A 21,237-nucleotide genomic window follows, 5' to 3' on the forward strand; every position below is an offset into this window, starting at 1 on the left:
CGGAAACTGCTCTTCGCTTTTTCCGCTCCTGCCTGACTCTGTGGGAGTCTCTGTGTTCTCTATGTAGAGATGAGACAGTTGTGGGTCCAGTGCACTTAGACCTGCTTTCCAGGAGTGGAAGATCTCTGGAAGTGCTCCCGTTCGCCTAGTCCAGTTGGGGCAGATCCTGATATGGAGCCAAGTCATTGGCATCAGCTCAAAGGCGTACTGTCACTTCTTACCTTCTTATGTACCATATTTTTTGCTCTGTAGGATGCACCCGACCATAGGACGCACCTTGTTTTAGACGGGGAGAACAAGAAAAAAATTCTCCCACTCTCTGCACAGCGCCCCTTCAGCGAAGCGGCAGGGGAAACGGAGCCCCTTCCATTTCTCCTCCTGCTTAGCTGAAGGGGCGCTGCGCAGCTCTCCCTCTCCCACATTGCCTTCTCCTTCAGCGAAGGCACCCCGAAACCTCCAGAGCGCAGCGGGAGTTCCTTTGGGTTCCTTTCACTATCTTTGAAGCCTGGACCCCTCTTGCTCTCCAGGCTTCAGCAAAAGCAACATGAAGCCTCCGGAACACGGCGGGAGTGCTCCCTCTGCGCTTCGGAGGCTTTGCGTTGCTATCGCTGAAGCCAAGGAGCCTGCATTCGCTCCATAAGACGCACACACACATTCCCCCTTAATTTTTGGAGGGGAAAATGTGCGTCTTATGGAGCAAAAAATACGGTACAGCCTTTTCGGCCGAGGGGAGCACAACATTCATGGGCACCATCCCCTTGGCAGCTCCTTCCGCTCTCTGCAGTGCCACCTCAGTGCGTGCCATTGCAATGAAGACAACGCTCTTCCCTTGCCTGGCCCCCCCCCTGGTTTTCTTCCCCTTGTATCTCATTGCCGTTTGTAAGCTCCTTGGGGCAGGGCCTCCTTTGAAGCGCTGTGCATGTTGATGGTTCTGTGCAAAGTAATCACCATCATTAGTAATAATCCATGCACACTGATTCAAGCTGCAAGAAAGGCAGTTTTGCGTAGACATTAGGAAGAACCTATTCTTGTTCTTCAAGATCCTGTTTGATGGCGGAATGGTCTCCTTCGGGAGGTGGTGGACTCTCCTTCCTTGGAGGTTTCTAAGCAGAGGTTGGGGGGGGGCATCTGTCTTGGATGCTGTAGCCGAGATTTCAGCCTTGCCGGGGGTTGGACTGGATGACCCTGGGGGTTCCTTCCAACTCCACGATGCCGTGATTCTGCAGTGATGTCCACTGAGCGGGTGGGATTTGGGCTGCGTTTGCAGGCGAAAGCGTTCCCGTGATGAAGACCCCCTTGCCCCAGACGGACAACACCAAGCCCTGGAAAGTTCACAGCGTGGAAGACTACCGCCGACACGTCCTCTTCTGCGGCACAGAGGTCATCCAGACCAAGCGAGCCGGAAAAGGCCCCGTCAGGGCCGTCGTGCTGCAGACAGGTGAGTCAAGCAGCTGTTGTGTGAAAAAAACTGCCCCCTTTCCCTTATGGGGTGTGCAGGAGCCCCATAGAGTCCTTTGTAGGTTCTCCATTGGTTGGAGAAAATAACAGAGGTCAGGCAGAGAATATTGAGAAGCAAAGCAGCTAGTAAGCCTGGTCTTTATTGAACTGTTGCAACAGTTTCCCCACTCACCCCACACAGGAGGGAGGAGGAACCCAGAACATTGGTGTGCAAGCCCTTATATAGACTTTTGAAGTTCCCCACCCTGGAGCCCAAGACCACCCCCCAAAACATCATACATGCCTCACAGAAAGAGGTGGTCCCCAGCAGAAACTGGAGTTTGTTGCTTCTCTCCTGTCTGCCAGGATACCTGATCCTGCCTTATCTGATGGCCTTTTCTGGGTATCCTGGCCATTCCTTGGAGATGGTAAATCCTTAGTTTCTGAATCTCTTACGCATATTGAGAGTGTGCTCAGCTTCACAGATACTTGCCAGACTGTATTTACAGGGAGGTGTAAGCAGCCCCTACAATTGGAAAGCTTTTCCCATTTCCTTCCTCCTTGCAAACACTATATGTACTGTTTCAGGCACTATACTTATGCATGTGTGTTTGCCTTGTACATTTATGTATTTTTATATATATACTGTATTTTTTGCTCTATAAGACGCACCCGACCACAAAACGCACCTAGTTTTTAGAGGAGGAAAACAAGAAAGAAAATATTCTGAATCAAATGTTGTTGAAGAGGCTTTGTGCGGCTATCCCTGAAGCCAGAACAGCAAGAGGGATTGCTGCGCCGCAATCCCTCTTGCTGTTCTGGCTTCAGCGATAGTTGCGCAGTCTGCATTTGCTCCATAAGACGCACATGCATTTCCACACTTTTTAGGAGGGAAAAAGTGAGTCTTATAGAGCGGAAATACGGTGTGTGTGTGTGTATGTGTGTATGACTTTAGAATTCCTATAACACAGCTTTGTGATTTACACCTCTTTAAGGTGGGGAGATGGGTGACCCTGAGTGCGGGGGAGGGGGGGAGAGGAGAGAAAAATCGAAGCTATTTTTGCAATTAGGACTCTTGCCTGTTGTTCCCTGGGAAGGTCATGCCCTCCTTCCCCCCCCCCCTGGTTTCTTTCTCATGTAGATGAAGGGATTTGGAGGGAAGCAGTTTTGCAGGTGACAGGGGTGTGGTGGGGTGGTGGTGGTGGAAAGTTAAACTATGGGACTCTTCCTGAAGTGAAGCGTGACTCTCCTCTCTTGAAAGTTGATGGCGCATGTGATGAATGCATGCAAAATCCTAAATTGAGCTTGACTCACCTGGTGCCAAGAGGAAGCGCTTTGCTTTTGAATCCTAACAATAGCATCCAGGGAGGCAGGAGAATGTAGACCTGCAGGTTGTGGTCAAAGAGCCTCTTCTCCAGGTCTGATTTTGGTGCCCCAAAAAGGGTAACTGTGTCTTGGGCAGCTCAGCAATAAGCGAAACCTTTATCAGGAGTATTCAGTCCGCTCTGTGGAGCGGGAAGGGGGAATGAGAGATGGGGAATGAGAAAGGAATCCAAGGGCCTTCTGGCGGTTCCTTCAGTGCGAGAAGTGAGCTTACAGGGAACCAGGCAGAGGGCCTTCTCAGTGGTGGCACCCACTCTGTTTTAACCCTCCCATCAAATGTCAAGGAAATAAACAACTATCTAACTTTTAGAAGACATCTGAAGGCAGCTCTGTTTAGGGAAGTTTTTAATGTTTGATGTTTTTATTATGTTTTTAGATATGCTGTTTGTTGCCCAGGGTGGTTGGGGAAACTCAGCCAGGTGGGCGGGGTATAAATAAATTATTATTATTATTATTATTATTATTATTATTATTATTATTATTATGGCAGGAGATTCATGCCTGCCCCCCACAGCCCACGTTGGTTATCACGCAAGAGGGTTAGCACTCTCTTCCAATATCTGGAGAGGGACACAGGTGGCGCTGTGGGTTAAACCACAGAGCCTAGGGCTTGCCTATCAGAAGGTCGGCGGTTCGAATCCCTGCGATGGGGTGAGCTCCTGTTGCTTGGTCCCTGCTCCTGCCAACCTAGCAGGTCAAAAGCAAGTGCAAGTATATAAATAGGCACCACTCCGGCGGGAAGGTAAACGGCGTTTCTGTGCACTGCTCTGGTTCGCCAGAAGTGGCTTAGTCCTGCTGGCCACATGACCCGGAAGCTGTATGCTGGCTCCCTCGGCCAATAAAGCGAAATGAGCGCCGCAACCCCAGAGTCAGCCATGACTGGACTTATTGGTCAGGGGTCCCTTTACCTTTTGTTGTTGTTCAGTCATTTAGTCGTGTCTGCCTCTTTGTGACCCCCTGGACCAGAGCACGCCAGGCACTTCTGTCTTCCACTGCCTCCTACAGTTTGGTCCAACTCATGTTGGTAGCTTCGGGAACACTGTCCCACCATCTCGTCCTCTGTCGTCCCTTCTCCTTGTGCCCTCCATCTTTCCCAGCATCAGGGTCTTTCCCAGGGAGTCTTCTCTTCCCATGAGGTGGCCAAAGTCTTGGAGCCTCAGCTTCACGATCTGTCCTTCCAGTGAGCCCCTTTACCTTTACCTTACCAATATCTGGAAGGAGAAGCAAACCTTCTTTCTGCTGCTCCAGAGAATAGAAGCTGAACCAAAGGATTTAGGCTGCAAGAAAGGAAGTCTCAGCTCAACCAGAGAAAGAACTTTTGGAGGGTGAGAGCTGTTCCACAGTGGAAGGGTCTCCCTCGGAAGGTGGGGGACTCTCCTTCCTCGGAGGGTTTGAAGCAGAGCTTGGACGGCCGTCTCTCAGGGATGCTTTAGCCGAGATTCCTGCTTTGCAGGGGGCTGGACTGGATGACCCTTGGGGTTCCCTCCACCTCTATGATTCTATTGCTGGGAAAGTGTGCCTACCCTCTGGGTTCCTTCCAAGTCATTGTTCTTAGAGCTAGTTTCGTATGAGGCTGTTTCTGGGACCGCAGGCGCATGCCATCTTACACACTCCAAAGCCATAAGAAATCCAGTCATAGACACCTTTATTAGAATCACTGAACTGCAGAGGGTCGTCTGGTCCGAGCCCCTGACAGACGGCCAGCTGTGCTTGGGCTCCGTGGAGCTTCCTCCCGAGTAAGCACGCAGAGGATCGCAGCCTAAATCCGAGCGCAAGAAGGATGGAAGGTGGGGCTCTTACCTTGGACGCCAAGTTCTCTGGGAAGCCAAAGGACAAGGCGTGGGGATAACTCCTTGGGCCGAGTCTGTGTCCTGCGTTCGAGTGTCGCCCATGCCACGTTTTGCTGCAGGTTTCAACACCGCCAAGGGAGACCTGGTGAGGTCCATCCTTTACCCGAAGCCCCTGAACTTCCGCCTCTACCGAGAGGCCTTCCGCTTCATCGTGGGCCTGGCTCTGATCGGCATCCTGGGGCTGGTCTACACCATCGGGGTGTACGTGAGCCGCAAGGTGAGTCTCGGAGAGACAGCACGGTCTAGTGGTTAGAGTTCTGGGCTAGGACCCAAATCCCCATTGAGCCGTGACACCCACTGTTTGGGACCTTTTCTCTGCCTCTCCTACCTCACAGGGTTGTTGTGGGGATGGAAAGGGGGGGAGGAGGATCAGGAGGGGCTCCTTGAGTAGCCCGGAGGAAATGGTGGGTTTGAATGCAATGAATTAACCACATGAATTGACCCCATCTGTCCGGTGTGTGTTTGTGTCCTCCCAGCAACCCGTCTCGGACACGGTGACCATGGCGCTCCTCCTCATGACGGTCGCGGTCCCTCCGGCCATTCCGGCCGCCTTGACCACCGGCATCGTCTACGCCCAGAGGAGGCTGAAGAAGAAGAAGATCTTCTGCATCAGCCCTCAGAGGATCAACATCTGCGGGCAGATCAACCTGGTGTGCTTCGACAAGGTGCCGTCTCTGGGGAATGCCCTTGGGGTGTCAAAGTCCAAAACGGGAGAGTTGGAAGGGATCCTGAGCGCCATCTGCCGCAATCCCTGACGGAGGGACACCCCAAGTCTGCTTGAAACCCCCCAAGGAAGGAGAGACTTGGAATCTCTTTTCTTGTAGTTTGAATCCTTTGGTTCTGGTAATGCGGTAATTTGGGTTTCAGGCGCTGAACTTTTGCCAATGAATTGCAGGGTGGAGCTCAGAGAGTACACTTTGCCCTGGGACACAAACTTTATAGGGAAAATATACATCATTTTGGCTCTTTCATCCTCTTCCCAACCGCTGTCTGCCACCCCATCATCTCTCATCCAACCAGTTCATGGAAACACTTTCTCAACCCCTTTTTTAAAAAATGTACATGCAGAGCCCTCCTTGTTCCTTATCAGGAGTTGTTTCTCATTCCTAACCTTCAAGCATTAACAGTTTGGGGGTCTGGCCGCACTCTTGGGTTCGTGACTCTGGCCTTGCTGGTAATGGGTTTTACAGAATTTCTACCTCAGGCCCCAGGAGGGACCATGGCTTAGTACAGCGGTCAGCAACCTTTTTCAGCCGTGGGCCGGTCTACCATCCCTCAGACTTTGTGGTGGGCCGGACTATATTTGGGGGGGGGGATTGAACAAATTCTTCCCCAGCCACTCTGGGCGGCTTCCACAAAGACCCAAAATACACTAAGATGTCACACATTAAAAACTACCCTAAACAGGGCTGCCTTAAGATGTCTTCTGAATGTCAGGTAGTTATTTATCGCTTTGACATCTGCTGGAAGGGCGTTCCACAGGGTGGGTGCCACTACCAAGAAGGCCCTCTGCCTGGTTCCCTGTAGCTTTGCATCTCGCAATGAGGGAACCGCCAGAAGGCCCTCGGAGCTGGACCTCAGTGTCTGGGCTGAACGATGGGGGTGGAGATGCTCCTTCAGATATACTGGGCCGAGGCCATTTAGGGCTTTAAAGGTCAGCACCAACACTTTGAATTGTGCTCGGAAACGTACTTGGAGCCAATGTAGGTCTTTCAAGACCGGTGTTATGTGGTCTCGGCGGCTGCTCCCAGTCACCAGTCTAGCTGCCACATTCTGGATTAGTTGTAGTTTCCAGGTCACCTTCAAAGGTAGCCCCACGTAGAGCGCATTGCAGTAGTCCAAGCGGGAGATAACCAGAGCATGCACCACTCTGGCGAGACAGTCTGCGGGCAGGGAGGGTCTCATCCTGCGTACCAGATGGAGCTGGGAGACAGCTTCCCTGGACACAGAATTGACCTGCGCCTCCATGGACAGCTGTGAGTCCAAAATGACTCCCAGGCTGTGCACCTGGTCCTTGCGGGGCACAGTTGCCCCATTCAGGGGTACCGCATTTTTCGCCCCATAAGACGCACCGGCCCATAAGACGCACCTAGGTTTTTTGGGGGGAAATAAAGGGAAAAAAGTTTTATTTCCCCCCAGGTGCGCTGCGCTAATCCCGAAGTTTGGGGCGTGCGGAGCTCAGCGCGCCCAAAGCTTCTGGGTGCAGGCAAGCTCTCCGCTAGCCCTGGGAGAGCTGGGTCTCCCACAGCTAGTGGATAGCTTCCTGAAGCCTGGAGAGTGAGAGGGGTCGGTGCGCACCGACCCCCCTCGCTCTCCAGGCTTCAGCGAAAACCTGCATTCGCCCCATAGGACGCACCCAGATTTCCCCTTCATTATTGGAGGGGGAAAAGTGCATCTTATAGGGCGAAAAATACGGTAACTGCCTTGAAGCCTTTGGAAATAATAATAATAATAATAATAATAATAATAATAATAATAATAATAATAATAATAATTTATTATTTATACCCCGCCCATCTGGCTGGGTTTCCCCAGCCACTCTGGGCAGCTTCCAAAAGAATATTAAAATACTGTGATGCATCAAACATTAAAAGCTTCCCTAAACAGGGCTGCCTTCAGATGTCTTCTAAAAGTCTGGTAGTTGTTGTTCTCTTTGACATCTGGTGGGAGGGTGTTCCACAGGGCAGGCGCCACTACCGAGAAGGCCCTCTGCCTGGTTCCCTGTAACTTGGCTTCTCGCAGTGAGGGAACCGCCAGAAGGCCCTCGGAGCTGGACCTCAGTGTCCGGGTAGAACGATGGAGGTGGAGACGCTCCTTCAGGTCTACTGGGCTGAGGCCGTTTAGGGCTTTAAAGGTCAGCACCAACACTTTGAATTGTGCTCGGAAACGTACTGGGAGCCAATGTAGGTCTTTCAAGACCGGTGTTATATGGTCTGGAAACCCCCAGAGGCACCCTGTGGGTGCCAGGGATGCTTCATGCCTCCAGCGCTTTCATTCCTGGGAGGTTTCTAGTCCTCAGGAGTTCTTTCCTCAAGGCTCAGCGGCTCCCAGGGGCTGGGCTTCCACTGGGCAAGGGAGAAGGAAGCTTGTGCCCCAGGGAGAGCTTCCCGGTTCCCCCAGGGGCCTTCCCATCTCTCTCTGCCCCCCTCCCCGCTTTGTGGGCCCATCCCTCGCCTTCACCCTCCCACAAGGAGATCTGTGCCTGAGCTGCCCTGTGGCACTTGAGCTGAGCGGGGGCTCCGCCTTCTGACCAGGGATGCCCTGTGTCTGTTTCCCCCACCTAGACTGGCACGCTGACAGAGGATGGCCTGGATCTGTGGGGCACCGTCCCCTGCGAAAAGAGGAGGTAAGCATTGCAAATGGTAGTTGTGGTTGTGGTTGTTGTATCCCAGTGATCATCTGGTCCAACTCCCCGGGGTGGCCAGAAAATTCCTTTTAAGTAAACCTGAATACGGAGAGATTAATGAAGAAGTGCTGCCCAGCCAAGGGGGCTGCAAAGTCTCAGGTACAAGGCGCGGCCTCTGCTTGGCTCCAGCCCCAGAAGGAGGGGAGGGGGGTTGCTGCTATCCAGCTTCCTGCTGCCAAGGAGAGGCTTCGGGGAAATCTAGCAAGTCAGCCCTGCTCCTTTGCAGATTCCGGCAGCAGAGAACAGTGGAAGGTTTAGTCCTCAGCCCATCTAGTCCAGCAGCACAATAATCTTTCTTTCTTTCTTTCTTTCTTCCTTCCTTCCTTCCTTCCTTCCTTCCTTCCTTCCTTCCTTCCTTCCGTCCTCCCTCCCTCCCTCCCTCCTCCTCCTCCTCCTCCTCCTCCTCCACCCCTTTGGCTCAGCGCCCTGTTCAAGGGAAGCCCTCAATCTTGTTCTGAAGGAGCCACTGTGTGTTTGGCCTCTGGAACGAAAGGATTAAGGAGGTTATGTTGACAGTTTCCAACAAGGGCCGATTGTTTGTGGAGTAAAGACGGGTGTGGAGGGGGTGAGCAGTGACTGGATGGCGGATTTAGGTGCTCCAAAAGCCTTCCTCCGGACTTGCCTCCCCCTAACTTGGACCTCCTTCCTGGGAGACCAGCGAGAAAGAGAGAGATGGAAAGGTTTCCGGTCGGGTAGCACAGCTGGAGGCAGGAGCGCTTGCTGGAAACCGCAGGAGGGGAAAGGACTCTTGGGTTGGACTAGATGATCCATGAAAACAAGAAAAAATTACAATACTTCAAAACATTACAAAACGTTAAAATGCTGAAAGAACAAGGAACAAGCACATCAGCATTCAGGGAAATCTCTCCACTGGGGAAAGCAGGCATTTTGCATCCTTCCTTGGCCTGTGGGTGGACTAAACTTCATTTTTACTGCTCCCTTTTCCTCGCCCCTGACCTCCAGTCTCAGCTCTTCATAGACCACTCTGAGGGTTTGCTGTTCTTGGTTTTTTGCAATAAAACAATGTACAAATTTTATGAAACAAATCAATTAACAAATGGATTGGATTACCCCCAGATTGGGCAGCCTGCATTTTCAAGGGGGAGACCAGCGGAAGGGCAGACAAGGCCAATGAAATAGGCTTTCAAAGATCTGCAGCTGTGCAGTCAACTCTGCTGTGGGGCAGCCCTTCGCCTTAGACCCAAAGACGGGCTTCTTCTTTCATCCCTGGCAGCCTTGCTGCTCCAGACAACCCTTTGAGACTCCTCTTGTCCACTTGGGTTGCAGATCCTGGAGCCCAAGCAACATCTGCTGTGTTTTGGGAAAGAGTTTATTATTATTATTATTATTGATACATCGAGAAGAAAGAAAAGAAGAAAAACAGAAATGAAAATGAACACAATATTATTTACAAAACAATGAAGCAAAAATTAGTCTTTGAACTATAGACCCGACCTCCCATCTGTTCCTTACTTCAATTATATATTGCTGGTTGCCAACACACACTTTTATCCAAATTTGACTAATCCTTAATTTATTTTAAATCTGATGTCTTTCTTAAAGCTACTACTGAAATTGCTCGAATGCTGCAACAGAATTTAAACTACAGTAATTATTTTTCAAATGTACTTTAAAGACCTCCTGTTTTGGTTTATTCTTTATTTTTCTGATAAACTATCTAACTCTGCATATTCTGTCAGTTTTTGAATCCATTCATGAATAGAGCGGATTTTATCACTTCCGTTTTGCAGCAATAAGAACTGTTGCTGCAACTGTAGCATATAAAAAGATACCCTTTGGTTTTTTGCAGGATATCCAAATCTATAATTCCCAGCTGATAAGCTTCTGGTTTTCTGTTAAAAGAGATCTTTAACCTCTTTTGTAATTCTGAATGGATGCTCTCCCCAAATACCTGGGTTTTCTTTCATAGCCACCACATGTGATGGAGAGTACCTGATTTGCCTGGGAGAGAGTTTTGAAGGCGCCCTTGGCTAGTGTGGCTAATTGGCACCCCGAACTCTTTCTCCCTCCGGCAAGAGGGACCCTGGGGCTCATGCTCTCCTTTCCCTCCCAGCTTCCAGGCTGTGCACAGCTTCTCCAGTGGCTGCCCGCTGCCGTGGGGGCCCATCTGCAGAGCCATGGCCACCTGCCACTCCCTGCTGGTCTTGGACGGGAAGATCCAAGGGGATCCCCTGGACGTCAAGATGTTTGAGGGCACCAACTGGGTGAGTCGACTTTCGCACTCAGGGCTGCCGAGGAGGAAAGAGCTGGGAAGGCAGGGCATAATAATAATAATAATAATTTTTGTTTAGTCATGTCTGACTCTTCGTGACCCCCTGGACCAGAGAATGCCAGGCACTCCTGTCTTCCACTGCCTCCCGCAGTTTGGTCAAACTCATGCTGGTAGCTTTGAGAACACTGTCCCACCATCTCGTTCTCTGTTGTCCCCTTCCCCTTGTGCCTTCCATCTTTCCCAACATCAGGGTCTTTTCCAGGGCATCTTCTCTTCTTGTGGAGTCTTGGAGCCTCAGCTTCACGATCTGTCCTTCCAGTGAGCACTCAAGGGAAGACATGCTAAGAGGAAGGCACGCTTGGCAAATCCACACCGTGAACAACTCCCGCCCGGAAACCAATGTCCCCACTGTGGAAGGACGCGTGGATCCAGAATTGGCCTCCACAGTCACTTACGGACTCATGGTTAAAACTGTGTTTATGGAAGACAATCTGACTCGGCTACGAGGGATCACCAAAGAAGAGGAAGCTTGCAGAGGCATCTGAATGGCCACTGGGATACAGGATGATGGCTCAGGGGGGCCTTTGGCTCTTATCCTCCGACGGTCACCCGGGAGGGACAGCTTCCAGGAGGAAGAGTTGACTGCAGTGACCGGAAACATCCCAGAATCTGCAGGCCTTGTTCATCCTCGGTCTCCTGTTTGCCAGCCTAGCAAAGTGTGGGGAAAGTCGCCCTGTGTTTGGCTGCTCCTCCTGGCCCACTTCCTGCTTCCATGCCTCGCGAAATTCAAGGCCACCCTCACCGGGGGCCTGCCAGGACCCTGGGACGGTGTGACTGAGCGATGGAGGGAGGCCCTGGGAACACAAGTGGTTTGCAAAGACACTCCACTGAGCAGAGCGGTTGTGGTTTGCAGTGCAAAGCCCGGGGCTTCCTCAGAAAGGAGTCTGGGGCATGCCAAAGCTCCTCTGCCCTTGCCTGAATGCACAGGGACACAGCGGCTGCTCCGTTGTCGGAGGAAATCTGGCATAAACATTGTGTCACCCTCCGCCTTGATTTTGGAGGCTGCCCTTCCCGGCTCTTGACCCTTGCGGTCACGCGGCTGGCACCGGGGACCCGCTCCGCGGCAGGTTCACAGGGCTGAAGGCCTTGTCCTCATGCCACCTCCAGCAGGGAGGAGTGTGGGAACGTTGCCCCAGAGGTCCCCTCCCCTCGGCTCCATCCCTCTGCTAACAGGCAGAGCAAAACTCGGGGCCTCTGGCTTCGCTCCAGGACGTGGTTTTTCCTGTCTGTTTCCAACACAACCTATCAATCTGCTCCAGGATCAGCTGCACCTGCTTTTGCACCTCGTGCCATTGGTGTGTCCATCCTTCCGCTGCTGCTTGGCAAAGGCCCCTGGAGGGAGCCCACAGCGGGGCAACAGGGAAAGAGTTGCAGCCCAAGATTGTGGGCAGAGGACAGTTCCCTTCCCCTGTTCCCCACAAGGGCCGGCAGGATTTGGGGAGGGGGTGGAGAGGCAGTGATGCTTCTGGAAGCCACAGGAGGGGAGAACATGGATCTCGTGTTCGAATCCTGATTGCAGATTTCCTCCAGGCATCCAGTTGGCCACGGTGAGAACTGGATACTGCCCTTGATAGGCCCCCATTGGCCTCATCCAGCTGGACTCGTCATCCTTCTTCTACTTCTTCTTCTTTGGCGATCCAGATTGTCTTTGGCCGAGTAAGATTGTCTTCCATAAACAGGGACCTCCTCTCAGTCTCCTCTTCTCAAAGACGCAGAGAATTGTGGAGTTGGAAGGGATCCCCAAAGGTCCTCTAGTCCAACCCCGTGCAAGGCAGGGATCTCAGCCAAAGCGTGTCAGGACAGATGGCCAGGCCAAAGATCTCCAGGCCCCTCAAGGATTCCTCCTAAGACTTGGCTTCCAGACCCTTCACCATCTTTGCCACCCTCTAATCTGGTCCTGGAGACTCTCCCAGTCGCAATCTGTGTTCTCCTCCTTCCTCCTTACAGAAAATGGAGGAGTCCAGCTCGGACGGGAGCAAAGGCAGCGTGCAAGTGAGCCGCACCATTGTCAAGCCAGACAGCAACGCCGCCCAGGTAAGTGCCACACCTGCCCCTGAGCGGCCCCCGCCCTGGCGGAGCTCCTGCCCCTCTCGCCCTGGGAGAACAAGCCAGGCAGGGGGCGGCTGGCATCACAGCCTCCGCTCAGGGAAAGAGCTTCTGGGGCAAAGGAGCCTTGTAGCTTCATTTGCGCATCTGCTACCCCGGGATTCTTCGGGACGGAGGCAGAGGGAAGGTTTTTGCGGGAAGATTCAGGACAGACGAAAGGAAGTCAGTAGCACATAGTTAAACGATGGGACTCCCTCCCTCAGGAGGCAGTGATGGCTGCCAGAGGATAGGACTGATTTATGGAGGAGGAGGAGACAGTGGCGTAGCGTGGGTTGTCAGCACCCGGGGCAAGGCAAGTAATTTGCGCCCCCTAACCCATGGATTTGCACCCCCTAACCCGTGGATTTGCACCCCCTAACCCCCAGATGTTGCACCCGGTGCGGCCGGGTCCCCCTGCACCCCCCACGCTACGCCACTGGGAGGAGAGGGCTAGCGATTCTGCTGTGCCTCCACAGTTGGAATCAGTGATGCTTCTGAATCCCCGTTGCTGGGAACCATAGAAGGGGAGATTTGCTCTTGTATTCGAACCCTGATTTCTGGTTTCCCATTGGGGCATCTGGTCGACCACTGTGAGAACAGGGTTCTGGGCTCAGTGGGCCATTGGCTCTTCCTATGCTCTTAAGAAATACATAAAAGCCAGCAGGGATCTTCTGTTGCCATGGAGGCATGACCTGAGAGGCATGGAAGGAGGCAGTTTAGAGACAGGACCAAGCCAGAAAGAACTTTCTGTGGATAGTTTTGAGCAAGGAAAAGTCAAATGCACGACTGCAGGGGGAACAGTGGACCGGCAGCAGCTGCTGGTGGTTGTTCTCTTTTAGGGCAGACTGAGAGCCACACACCTTCGCATCAGTCAGTTGTCCCAAAGCCTTCAAGGCAGGCATGAGACCATCTCTCTCTCCCAAGACTGTGTTCCCAGCTATTGGTGTTCAGAGGCAGGTGATGGTGAGGACTGAATGGATTGCCTGTCCCAGGAGTGGACTGCAACCTTTTAAAATTCAGTATGAAAACAAATTACAGGCAGAGGAAGAGGGTGGGTCCTGGCAAAAAACAGAGAAGGTGTCAGGTGCACCTCTGGGGGGGGGGAGTTCCACATTTGGGAGGCTTCAGAGAAGGCCCCCTTCCAGGTTTTCAGCACCCCAAACTTCGGTGGTGGGAGGACTAACCAAGAGGGTCCCCTCTGCCAGTCTTCACACCCAAGGGGGTCTCTAGGGAAGGAGGTGGTCTCTCGTGTTACCTCTGGGTTTTGCCGCTCAAGCATGCGCAGATGGTCAAAATGACGTCACGCGTATGTACAGAAGCGTCAAATTGTGACCCGCGCACACACAGATGCGTGGAGGCAGGTTGCGTTCGCTTCTGGATGCGAACGGGGCTCTGGAAAGGATCCCGTTCACATCCAGAGGTACCGCTGTACCTCCATGAATGTGTGCCTTGTCTAGCGTCCATTCCGGCGAATGTCCGTGGCAAACCCAGAAGTACCAAAACTGGTTACTTCTGGGTTTGCCACTCGCACATGCGCAGAAGTGCAGAAGTGCTTTGCCCTGCGTCTGTTTCGGCTATCGTCCGGGGCTCTGGAACAGATCCTGGTCACAAAACAAGGTACGACTGTATGCGGCTGTTTTAAAACGGGGCTTGTGTGAGTTCTAAAGGCAAATATGAGTGCTGCATTTTGAGTTGGTTGATGTTTCCAAGCCATCTTCAAAGGCAGCCCTAGTTAGGGCACATTGCCCTAATCTAATCTGCTCCTTCCTGGACTGGAGAACTCGGGACACACAAGACTTCTGTCTTTTCAGGATTCACTTTCAGTTTGTTGGCCCAAACCCAGCCCATCGCTGCCTCCAAACACCTCTCTGGCATCTCAGCCCCCTCTCCCAATTCAGATAGGTCAGAGAGACAGGGCGGGGTGTCGTCTGCGTATCGACAACTCCTTCTTCCCAACCTCCCAGCAGCTCCATAAAGAGGTTCAAGAGTGGGGGGGGGGGCAAGATGGATCCTTACAGGGCACCACAGGACAACTCCCATGGGACCAGCCATGGACAGGGCTCTAGAGGCAGAAGCAAAACTGCTGGTGGACAGTCTTCCCAGCCCTCCTGAGATGCTCTAGAAGGACGCGGTGGTCCATGGGGCTGAATGTCAGGAGCTCGGCCTACACTCGAGTAGGACCCTGGCAGAGACACATGCCCGACTGTCATGTTCCCTCCCTCCTGGTCGATCATTCGGGAGCATCAAAAGCTTTCTTCTGCCCGAACATCACAGCGACTGATGCCAACAGACACCGGCACACTTAGGGATCCGCAGAGTTTGCGCATTTTGCGTGACAGACCTCAGCAACTCAGCATTTTGGCCAATCTACTTTATTTACATATAAACACACATGGAGCACTGCAACATGGCTCCCTCTCTCTCTAGCATCAGGCAGCAAAGAGGAAAAGGACAAAGGACAATAGTCCCCCTTCACGGAACACAGGAACACAAACATCCTGTTTCCGTCACTTCCCACTCTGTGGAGTCAAAATGTACACTGTCGTGTGATAGACAGCAATCCCATGACTGCAATCATGGAGCAGGAATTCTAACACTGAAAGCCACTGCAAGATCAATAAAAATGCACCCACCCATCTCTCTCCCGACAAATGCCCTCAGCCAGGGTGACCAAGGCAGCCTCCGTGTCCTGGCTGGGCCAGAAGCCTCTAGACTGAACTGGTTCCAAATCTTCAGTCTCCTCCAAGCACATCTGAAACTCGCCCCCAAAAGGAGATAGTAGCCAATGGGTGAGAATTATCTAATACTTCCGTTTGTTTGTTTTTTTATTAATATTTTATTAAGTTTTATCAATAGAAAAGTTCAGAAAAATACAAAAACAGAAAAATACAAAATTACAAAATACAAAAATACAAACATTAAACACAAAAAGAAGAAGAAAAAACACATATAAAAGAAAACAAAACTCCCTCTTTTTTGATTTCTCATCTTTAGTTAACTTATTTTCCTGACTTCCTCACGCCTCCCTTTTTTGTATCCCTTTTAAAAATTGGTTCAGCAAATTCATATCCTATTAGTTTATCTATTATCAATCCCATCTAATACTAATTATCTACTACTTCTGTGTCCAGGGAGAGCTTCTGAAGGAAGGGGCACATCACCATCTCCTTCAAGGCGGGCAATACTTCTCCTTCCTCCTTGGACCCACCCAGCCATGAGGGGCAAGGGGCAAGGGGGGCTGGCACTCGGGCAGCCTTCTTGGAGCAGCTTCTCCACATCTTTGGGATGCAGTAATATTTATTGATTTATTGTTTCATTAGTAAAAATTACAGTGTAGAAAAACCTCAAAGCGGTTAATAAAAAAGATAAAGAAATTATCGTCAAAAAAACTGTACAGGAGTACGGTAATTTAAAGTTAAAGCCACAGGAAAGCAGATTAAAACTCATGCCAACTTTCTAAGCGTCTGGGTGCAAATCTGAGCAGTTTTGTCTCTAAAGCGCCTGGCAGAGTTTCTGCAACCACCAGGGACTCTGGCGGGGTCAGAGCAATGCTCTCTTGGCCAGACGACCCAAACCCATTGACCGGTCGGAAAAGCTCTGCCGGACGGCCGCTGGGGGAGGCGGAGAAGTCCGCTCTTTGCCGCTGCTGCCGCATGTCCGGGTGTGGCAGTGCAGCCACCGACCCTCCTGTTTCGTTGCACGCAGGTCATTAGACAGCCAAGGCAGCCTACGTTCTTCACAGTGACGGCGGGACCGTTCAAGCGCAGGCCATCCAGGCTGCCTCTGATCCTGGAGGTAGTATAGAATCCTAGAGCTGTAGGATAGCAGAGTCGGAAGGGGCCTCGGGGGGTCATCTAGTCCAACCCCCTGCAATGCAGGGATCTCAACTCAAGCAGATTCAAAACCTCCAATGAAGGAGAGCCCACTACCTTCCGAGGGAGTCCGTTCCACTGTCAAACGGAGTTTACGGCCAGAACGTTCTTCTGGTCTTTAATCCGATTCTCCTTCCTTGCAATGTGAATCCATTGGTTCGGGTCCTACAGTTTGGACCAGCAGAAAACAAGCTGCCTCCCTCTTCCATGGGGCTGCCCTTAAGATACCGGAAGATAACTCTCATGTTATCTTGCAGTCTCCTGTTTTCGAGGCAAAACATACCCAGCTCCTTCCAGTGTTCCTCCTAAGTCTTGGTTTCCACACCCTTGATCATCCTGGGCACCCGCCTCTGCACACCTTCCAGCTTGTCAAGTTTCTAGCCCTCATCGCACCTATTAGTTCAGCCCCTACGTAGACGCCTTGGGTGTCGTGGTGCTGAATAGAAGCCACCTGCTTGCGGGGAGATCTCCCACTAAGAGCCTCCTGTTCCCGCCACTCCCAGGCCCCCTTGGAAGGCATTGCGATCCTGCACCAGTTTCCCTTCTCCTCCTCTCTGCTGAGGATGTCTGTCATCACGCAAGAGATTGGGAAGGACAGCTACGACCTCTACATGAAGGGAGCCCCGGAGACGGTGGCCGGCTTTTGCAAAACCAACAGCGGTAAGGCCCCAAGATCCATGTCCCTGTAAGGTAAACAAGGTAAAGGACCCCTGGACGGTTAAGTCCAGTCAAGGGCAACTGTGGGGTTGCGGCGCTCATCTCGCTTTCAGGCCAAGGGAGCCGGCATTTGTCCATAATAAGTATCCAAACAAACAGCTGGGTCAGACTTCAGGGGGAGCCGTTTTAAATGTCCATCTCTGAGGGCCTTCTGGTAGTTCACTCCCTGTGAGAAGCGAGGTTGCAGGGAACCAGGCAAAGGGCCTTCTTGGTGGTGGCACCCGCCCTGTGGAACGCCCTCCAATCAGATGCCAAGGAAATAAACAACTAGCTGACTTTTAGAAGACATCTCAAGGCAGCCCTGTTCAGGGAAGTTTTTAAGGTTTGATGTTTTATTGTGCTTTTAACATTTTGTCGGAGCCGCCCAGAGTGGCTGGGGAAACCCAGCCAGATGGGTGGAGCATAAATAATAAATTATTATTAAATCATTATTATTTTAAACAAGCACATCCTTGGTTAGCTGCCTCTGCTGCTCTTTGACTGGCGCCTCTCTTCTCTCCCCCTCCTCCCCGGCAGTCCCAAAGAACTTCCACAGGGAGCTGAAGTGCTTCACGTCTCAAGGCTTCCGCGTCATTGCGCTGGCTCACAGGGAGCTCCGTCTGAACAGGGGCGTCAACCTGGACGACTTGGAAAGGTAAGGCTGGCTGGTGTTGGGCCCCCGGGGCTGATGCTGGCCTAACTCCACCAGGCATGGGCTCAGTTTATATCGTTCATGATCAAGAGCGGAGTCATCTCCCTTCCGTGTCAGGGGTCATCCACACTTACCTTTCTGCCGTGATTTCCAGGCAGGGTCTGCAGTTTAAGGCTCAGGGTCTTCACGCCCCCCCCCACCTTCTTCCTGCTCTGGAGCTTTCCTCACAAAAACCTGCATTTTGAAGGTCAGTTGGCGCAAATGGCAATCTGCAGAAAACACAAATTGACATTTGCACCGACTGGGCTTTATAGAGCCATTTTTTGCAGGGAAAACTCCAGGGTGTGTGTGTGGGGGGGGGGGACCCCATCAGCACTCACACACAGAACTTTTAAGCATGGAAAGAGCAGGGCCAAAAGGTAAGTGTTATAGGATTTCTAAGGTCTCATATATATAAATCATATGTTCATAAATTTACAAGGCAAACACATACGGAAGTATGTAAACCACATGTCTGAAATAGAACAGGAGAGAAATCCTGAAGCCATTTTGACTCTTCCAAATGAACCTCAAATGTTTCTCTGCAAGGAGGAAGGAAATGGGAAAACCTCCCCGTTGTCTCTTTGCTCACAAATCCTGTCTTAAGGGCGTATCTGTGTGTGAATAGGGTGAGCCTGTGACCTGGAGTCAGGAACTGAGCAGGGCTGTCTTACCCACAGGCACTAGGGGTGCTGCGATCTCAGGGGCACCAGGCTGAGAGTCCGGGGCCCGAGAGTTGGGTCTGGGGAAGAGCCCGTCCCTCGGTTGGAGCTCTGCGGTGGGCTCTTCTGCTGCGGGCGGCTCTGTGCTGCAAGTTGGGGAGCGAGCGAGCCAGCGAGACGCTGAGGCGGTTGGCACTATTTTTCTAATAATGTGGATGAGCCTCACTGGCAGCCAGAGGCATAGTGGGGGACGACTTCATAACGGACTCTCTGTGGGGCCGGCCACCTCAAGGCCGTGCTCCAGAGCAGCCCCCAGGCCTCTCTGGGTCCAGCAGCTCCTCTGGGCCCCTTCAGAAGCCCCTCACTCTCCTCTCCCCTCCTGCCTCCCAGAGACAAGCTGGAGTCTGGCCTGACCTTCTTGGGTCTCCTGGTCATGGAGAATCGGCTGAAGATGGAGACCCAGGCTGTCCTGGAAGAACTCAGCTCTGCTCGCATCCGCAGCGTCATGGTCACAGGTAGGTAGGTTGTGGTTGTGTGTTTGTGCATTTGTGAAGGGTTTGCAAGGGGTTCTCCCTCGCTGGGGTTTCCCAAAGGCTTTAACTGGGGGGGGGGGGAGAGATCAGGCCTTTATTGATGCAAACATATATGGGGCTCAGTCTCTCTAAAAATCATAGGCGGGGGTGGAGGCAGGCGGGAACTGCATTGTAGTTGACAGATTTCCCCAAGAAACGAAGCTTTTCTTTTGTGATTGGATACTGGCATTTGCAAACCTTTGGCTAAATGCATGCAGCGTTTGAGCTTTCGAGTCCAATTCTCCCAACCGATTAAGCCGTTCTGAATGGTGTCGAATAGAAACAAGATGGTGGTCCAAAAGGGAGGGGGGTTGGTTCAAGTGTTTTCGGCCACCTGCAGACTGCCAGTATTTTGTGGGATGCTGGTGTGCACATTTCAAGCCCAGGAAAGTTCTCTCTTGGCCCAGAGCCACAAAGAAACACACTTTTCTTCCTGTTTGGAAAGTGACCGCAAAACCCATTGAAAAATGTGGGGTGAATGGATGATGAATGGCGAGACGTGTCAACACCCTATCGGAGAATCAGGATGAGAGAAGTCCCAGCGGCCTTTGGGCCTTCAAGAGGAGACCTTCAGTTAGCTACTGGCAATGGGAGGGAGAGTGTGCTGGTCCTGAGGGTTAACCATGCGGCGAGGTCCGAGTCCAGTCCAAGGTCGAGGGTGCAGCATGGAGGCTGTCCGTCAAAGCTGAAGCTGGGTCCAAGGCAGAGAGTTGGGTGAGGTCGGGAACTCCGGCAGAAGAGCAGGACAGGGTGCAGGCAGGAACAGGCTACCAACAATGTTGCTCCCGCAACCTGGGACTGGGGCTGGCTGGCTTTTATCTGCCCCGAGGCATAGGGCGGCCCCGGTCCACAGGTGCCTCGCCTCTCCTGGCCTGGAGGCGAGCCCTCCTCCTGCGGGAACTTCGATCCCTCTGCCTCCCTGCCCTGAGCCTCTGCAGCTCAGGAGAGGCTGGAGGGCTACCGGACCCAGAGGCAACCTCACCTTCGCCTGATGGGGCTGAGAGTGGAGCACCTGCAGGCAATGGGTCCTCCATCACCTCAGGGGCCAGAGCAGACTCAGCTGGTGCCTGCACCTGAGGATCCAGCACAGGTGAGCACAGGTGAGGACCCTTCAGGCTCAAGCCCCAGCCCCGGCTCAGCTGGTTCTGGAGGCGGGGACTCCTGGGCAGGCTGGGATTCCTCAGGTTCAGCCTCCGAGTCCGAATCCCAGGCCATCACAGAGAGGATTGCTCCTTTTCAATACACAGAAGCCCGAAGCCCCTTTGGGTGTGCAGAAGGGCAGGCATGCTTTTGGGGGCCCAGGGGGAGGCAAATGAGCCCCACAAACAGCCCCACAGGCTTTCTTCCTTCCCCTCGCTTCCAGGCGACAATCTTCAGACAGCCATCACAGTCGCCAGGAACTGTGGGATGTTCTCCTTTGGCACCAGAGTGATCCTGGTAGAAGCCAGGGAGGCCGAGGGCTCCAGCCGGGCATCCGTTACCTGGCAGCTGCTAGAGGAGGTGTTCAATTCAGACGAAAGCATGGTAAGGCAGAAGCTCCAGAGCTCTTTGCATAGCTTCAATCTGGGTGGAATGGATGTGCCCCCAAGCTTCTGACCCCGTTTGGCTGAGATGCTTCCAATTGCGCAAATTCTGAAATAAGTCACCGGGGCGTAATTCCTGACTTCCAGACTCCCGACATCTCCATTGACATCTCTAACGCTAGCAGGAAAGAGAGCGACTTCCACTTCGCCTTGAACGGGGACACCTATCACGTCCTCATGAAACACTTCGGCAGCCTCCTGCCCAAGGTACGCTGAGGGGAAGGCGGTGGGTGGTCCCTAGGGCTGGTGGCAGGGAGGGAATGAGGAATGGGCCCCCCATTGAGACCAGGACGCATCCTTAAGGGCGCTTTCTTGGAACCAGCCTGCAATGCGGGGCTTTCTTTGGGCGGAAGGGGCCTCCAGGTGTGTGTCTTGTGAAGCAATAAATGTCCTGCGCTTTCAGGGTGGGCTTGTACTGGACCGTCCACGGCGCAAATGTTCTTTGGCGCTCCCAGATTTCTCCTGCGTCATTGACTCCTCTGCACGGCCTCCCTGGACTCCTCCAGGACACTGTTTCATAGAATCGTAGCCTTCCGAACAGGAGGGATCCCCTCAGCGCCATCTAGTCCAGCCCTCTGCAGTGCTAAAGAATCCCAGATAGATGGCCATCCTGTGGGAATGTTCAGGGATGCAGGAGAGGATATATTGTTGGGTTATAGCCTTTCCAACTTGTGTTAACAAGTTCACAATTTAGCAGAGTAACATTC

General features: G+C 52.5%; 1 protein-coding gene across 4 annotated transcripts in view; it reads left to right on the plus strand.

Moving 5' to 3' along the window:
- The window catches only part of LOC309533026 (putative cation-transporting ATPase 13A5), a 56,005-nt gene that overhangs the window by 23,200 nt on the left and 11,568 nt on the right, over positions 1-21,237 (plus strand). For 3 of the 4 annotated variants that reach the window (XM_082223921.1, XM_082223924.1, XM_082223923.1), the window contains exons 10-21: positions 1,268-1,438; positions 4,730-4,887; positions 5,147-5,335; positions 7,955-8,016; positions 10,151-10,301; positions 12,317-12,403; positions 16,160-16,249; positions 16,830-16,986; positions 17,560-17,677; positions 18,766-18,890; positions 20,311-20,471; positions 20,618-20,737. In XM_082223921.1, coding sequence (XP_082080047.1) covers positions 1,268-1,438; positions 4,730-4,887; positions 5,147-5,335; positions 7,955-8,016; positions 10,151-10,301; positions 12,317-12,403; positions 16,160-16,249; positions 16,830-16,986; positions 17,560-17,677; positions 18,766-18,890; positions 20,311-20,471; positions 20,618-20,737 — 1,589 coding nt within the window. The remainder of the gene's footprint in view (positions 1-1,267; positions 1,439-4,729; positions 4,888-5,146; positions 5,336-7,954; positions 8,017-10,150; positions 10,302-12,316; positions 12,404-16,159; positions 16,250-16,829; positions 16,987-17,559; positions 17,678-18,765; positions 18,891-20,310; positions 20,472-20,617; positions 20,738-21,237) is intronic. The other variant, XM_082223922.1, reaches the window with a different exon arrangement.

This window comes from Podarcis vaucheri (genome assembly GCF_965113315.1).
Source record: "Podarcis vaucheri genome assembly, chromosome: 5".
NCBI lineage: Eukaryota > Metazoa > Chordata > Lepidosauria > Squamata > Lacertidae > Podarcis > Podarcis vaucheri.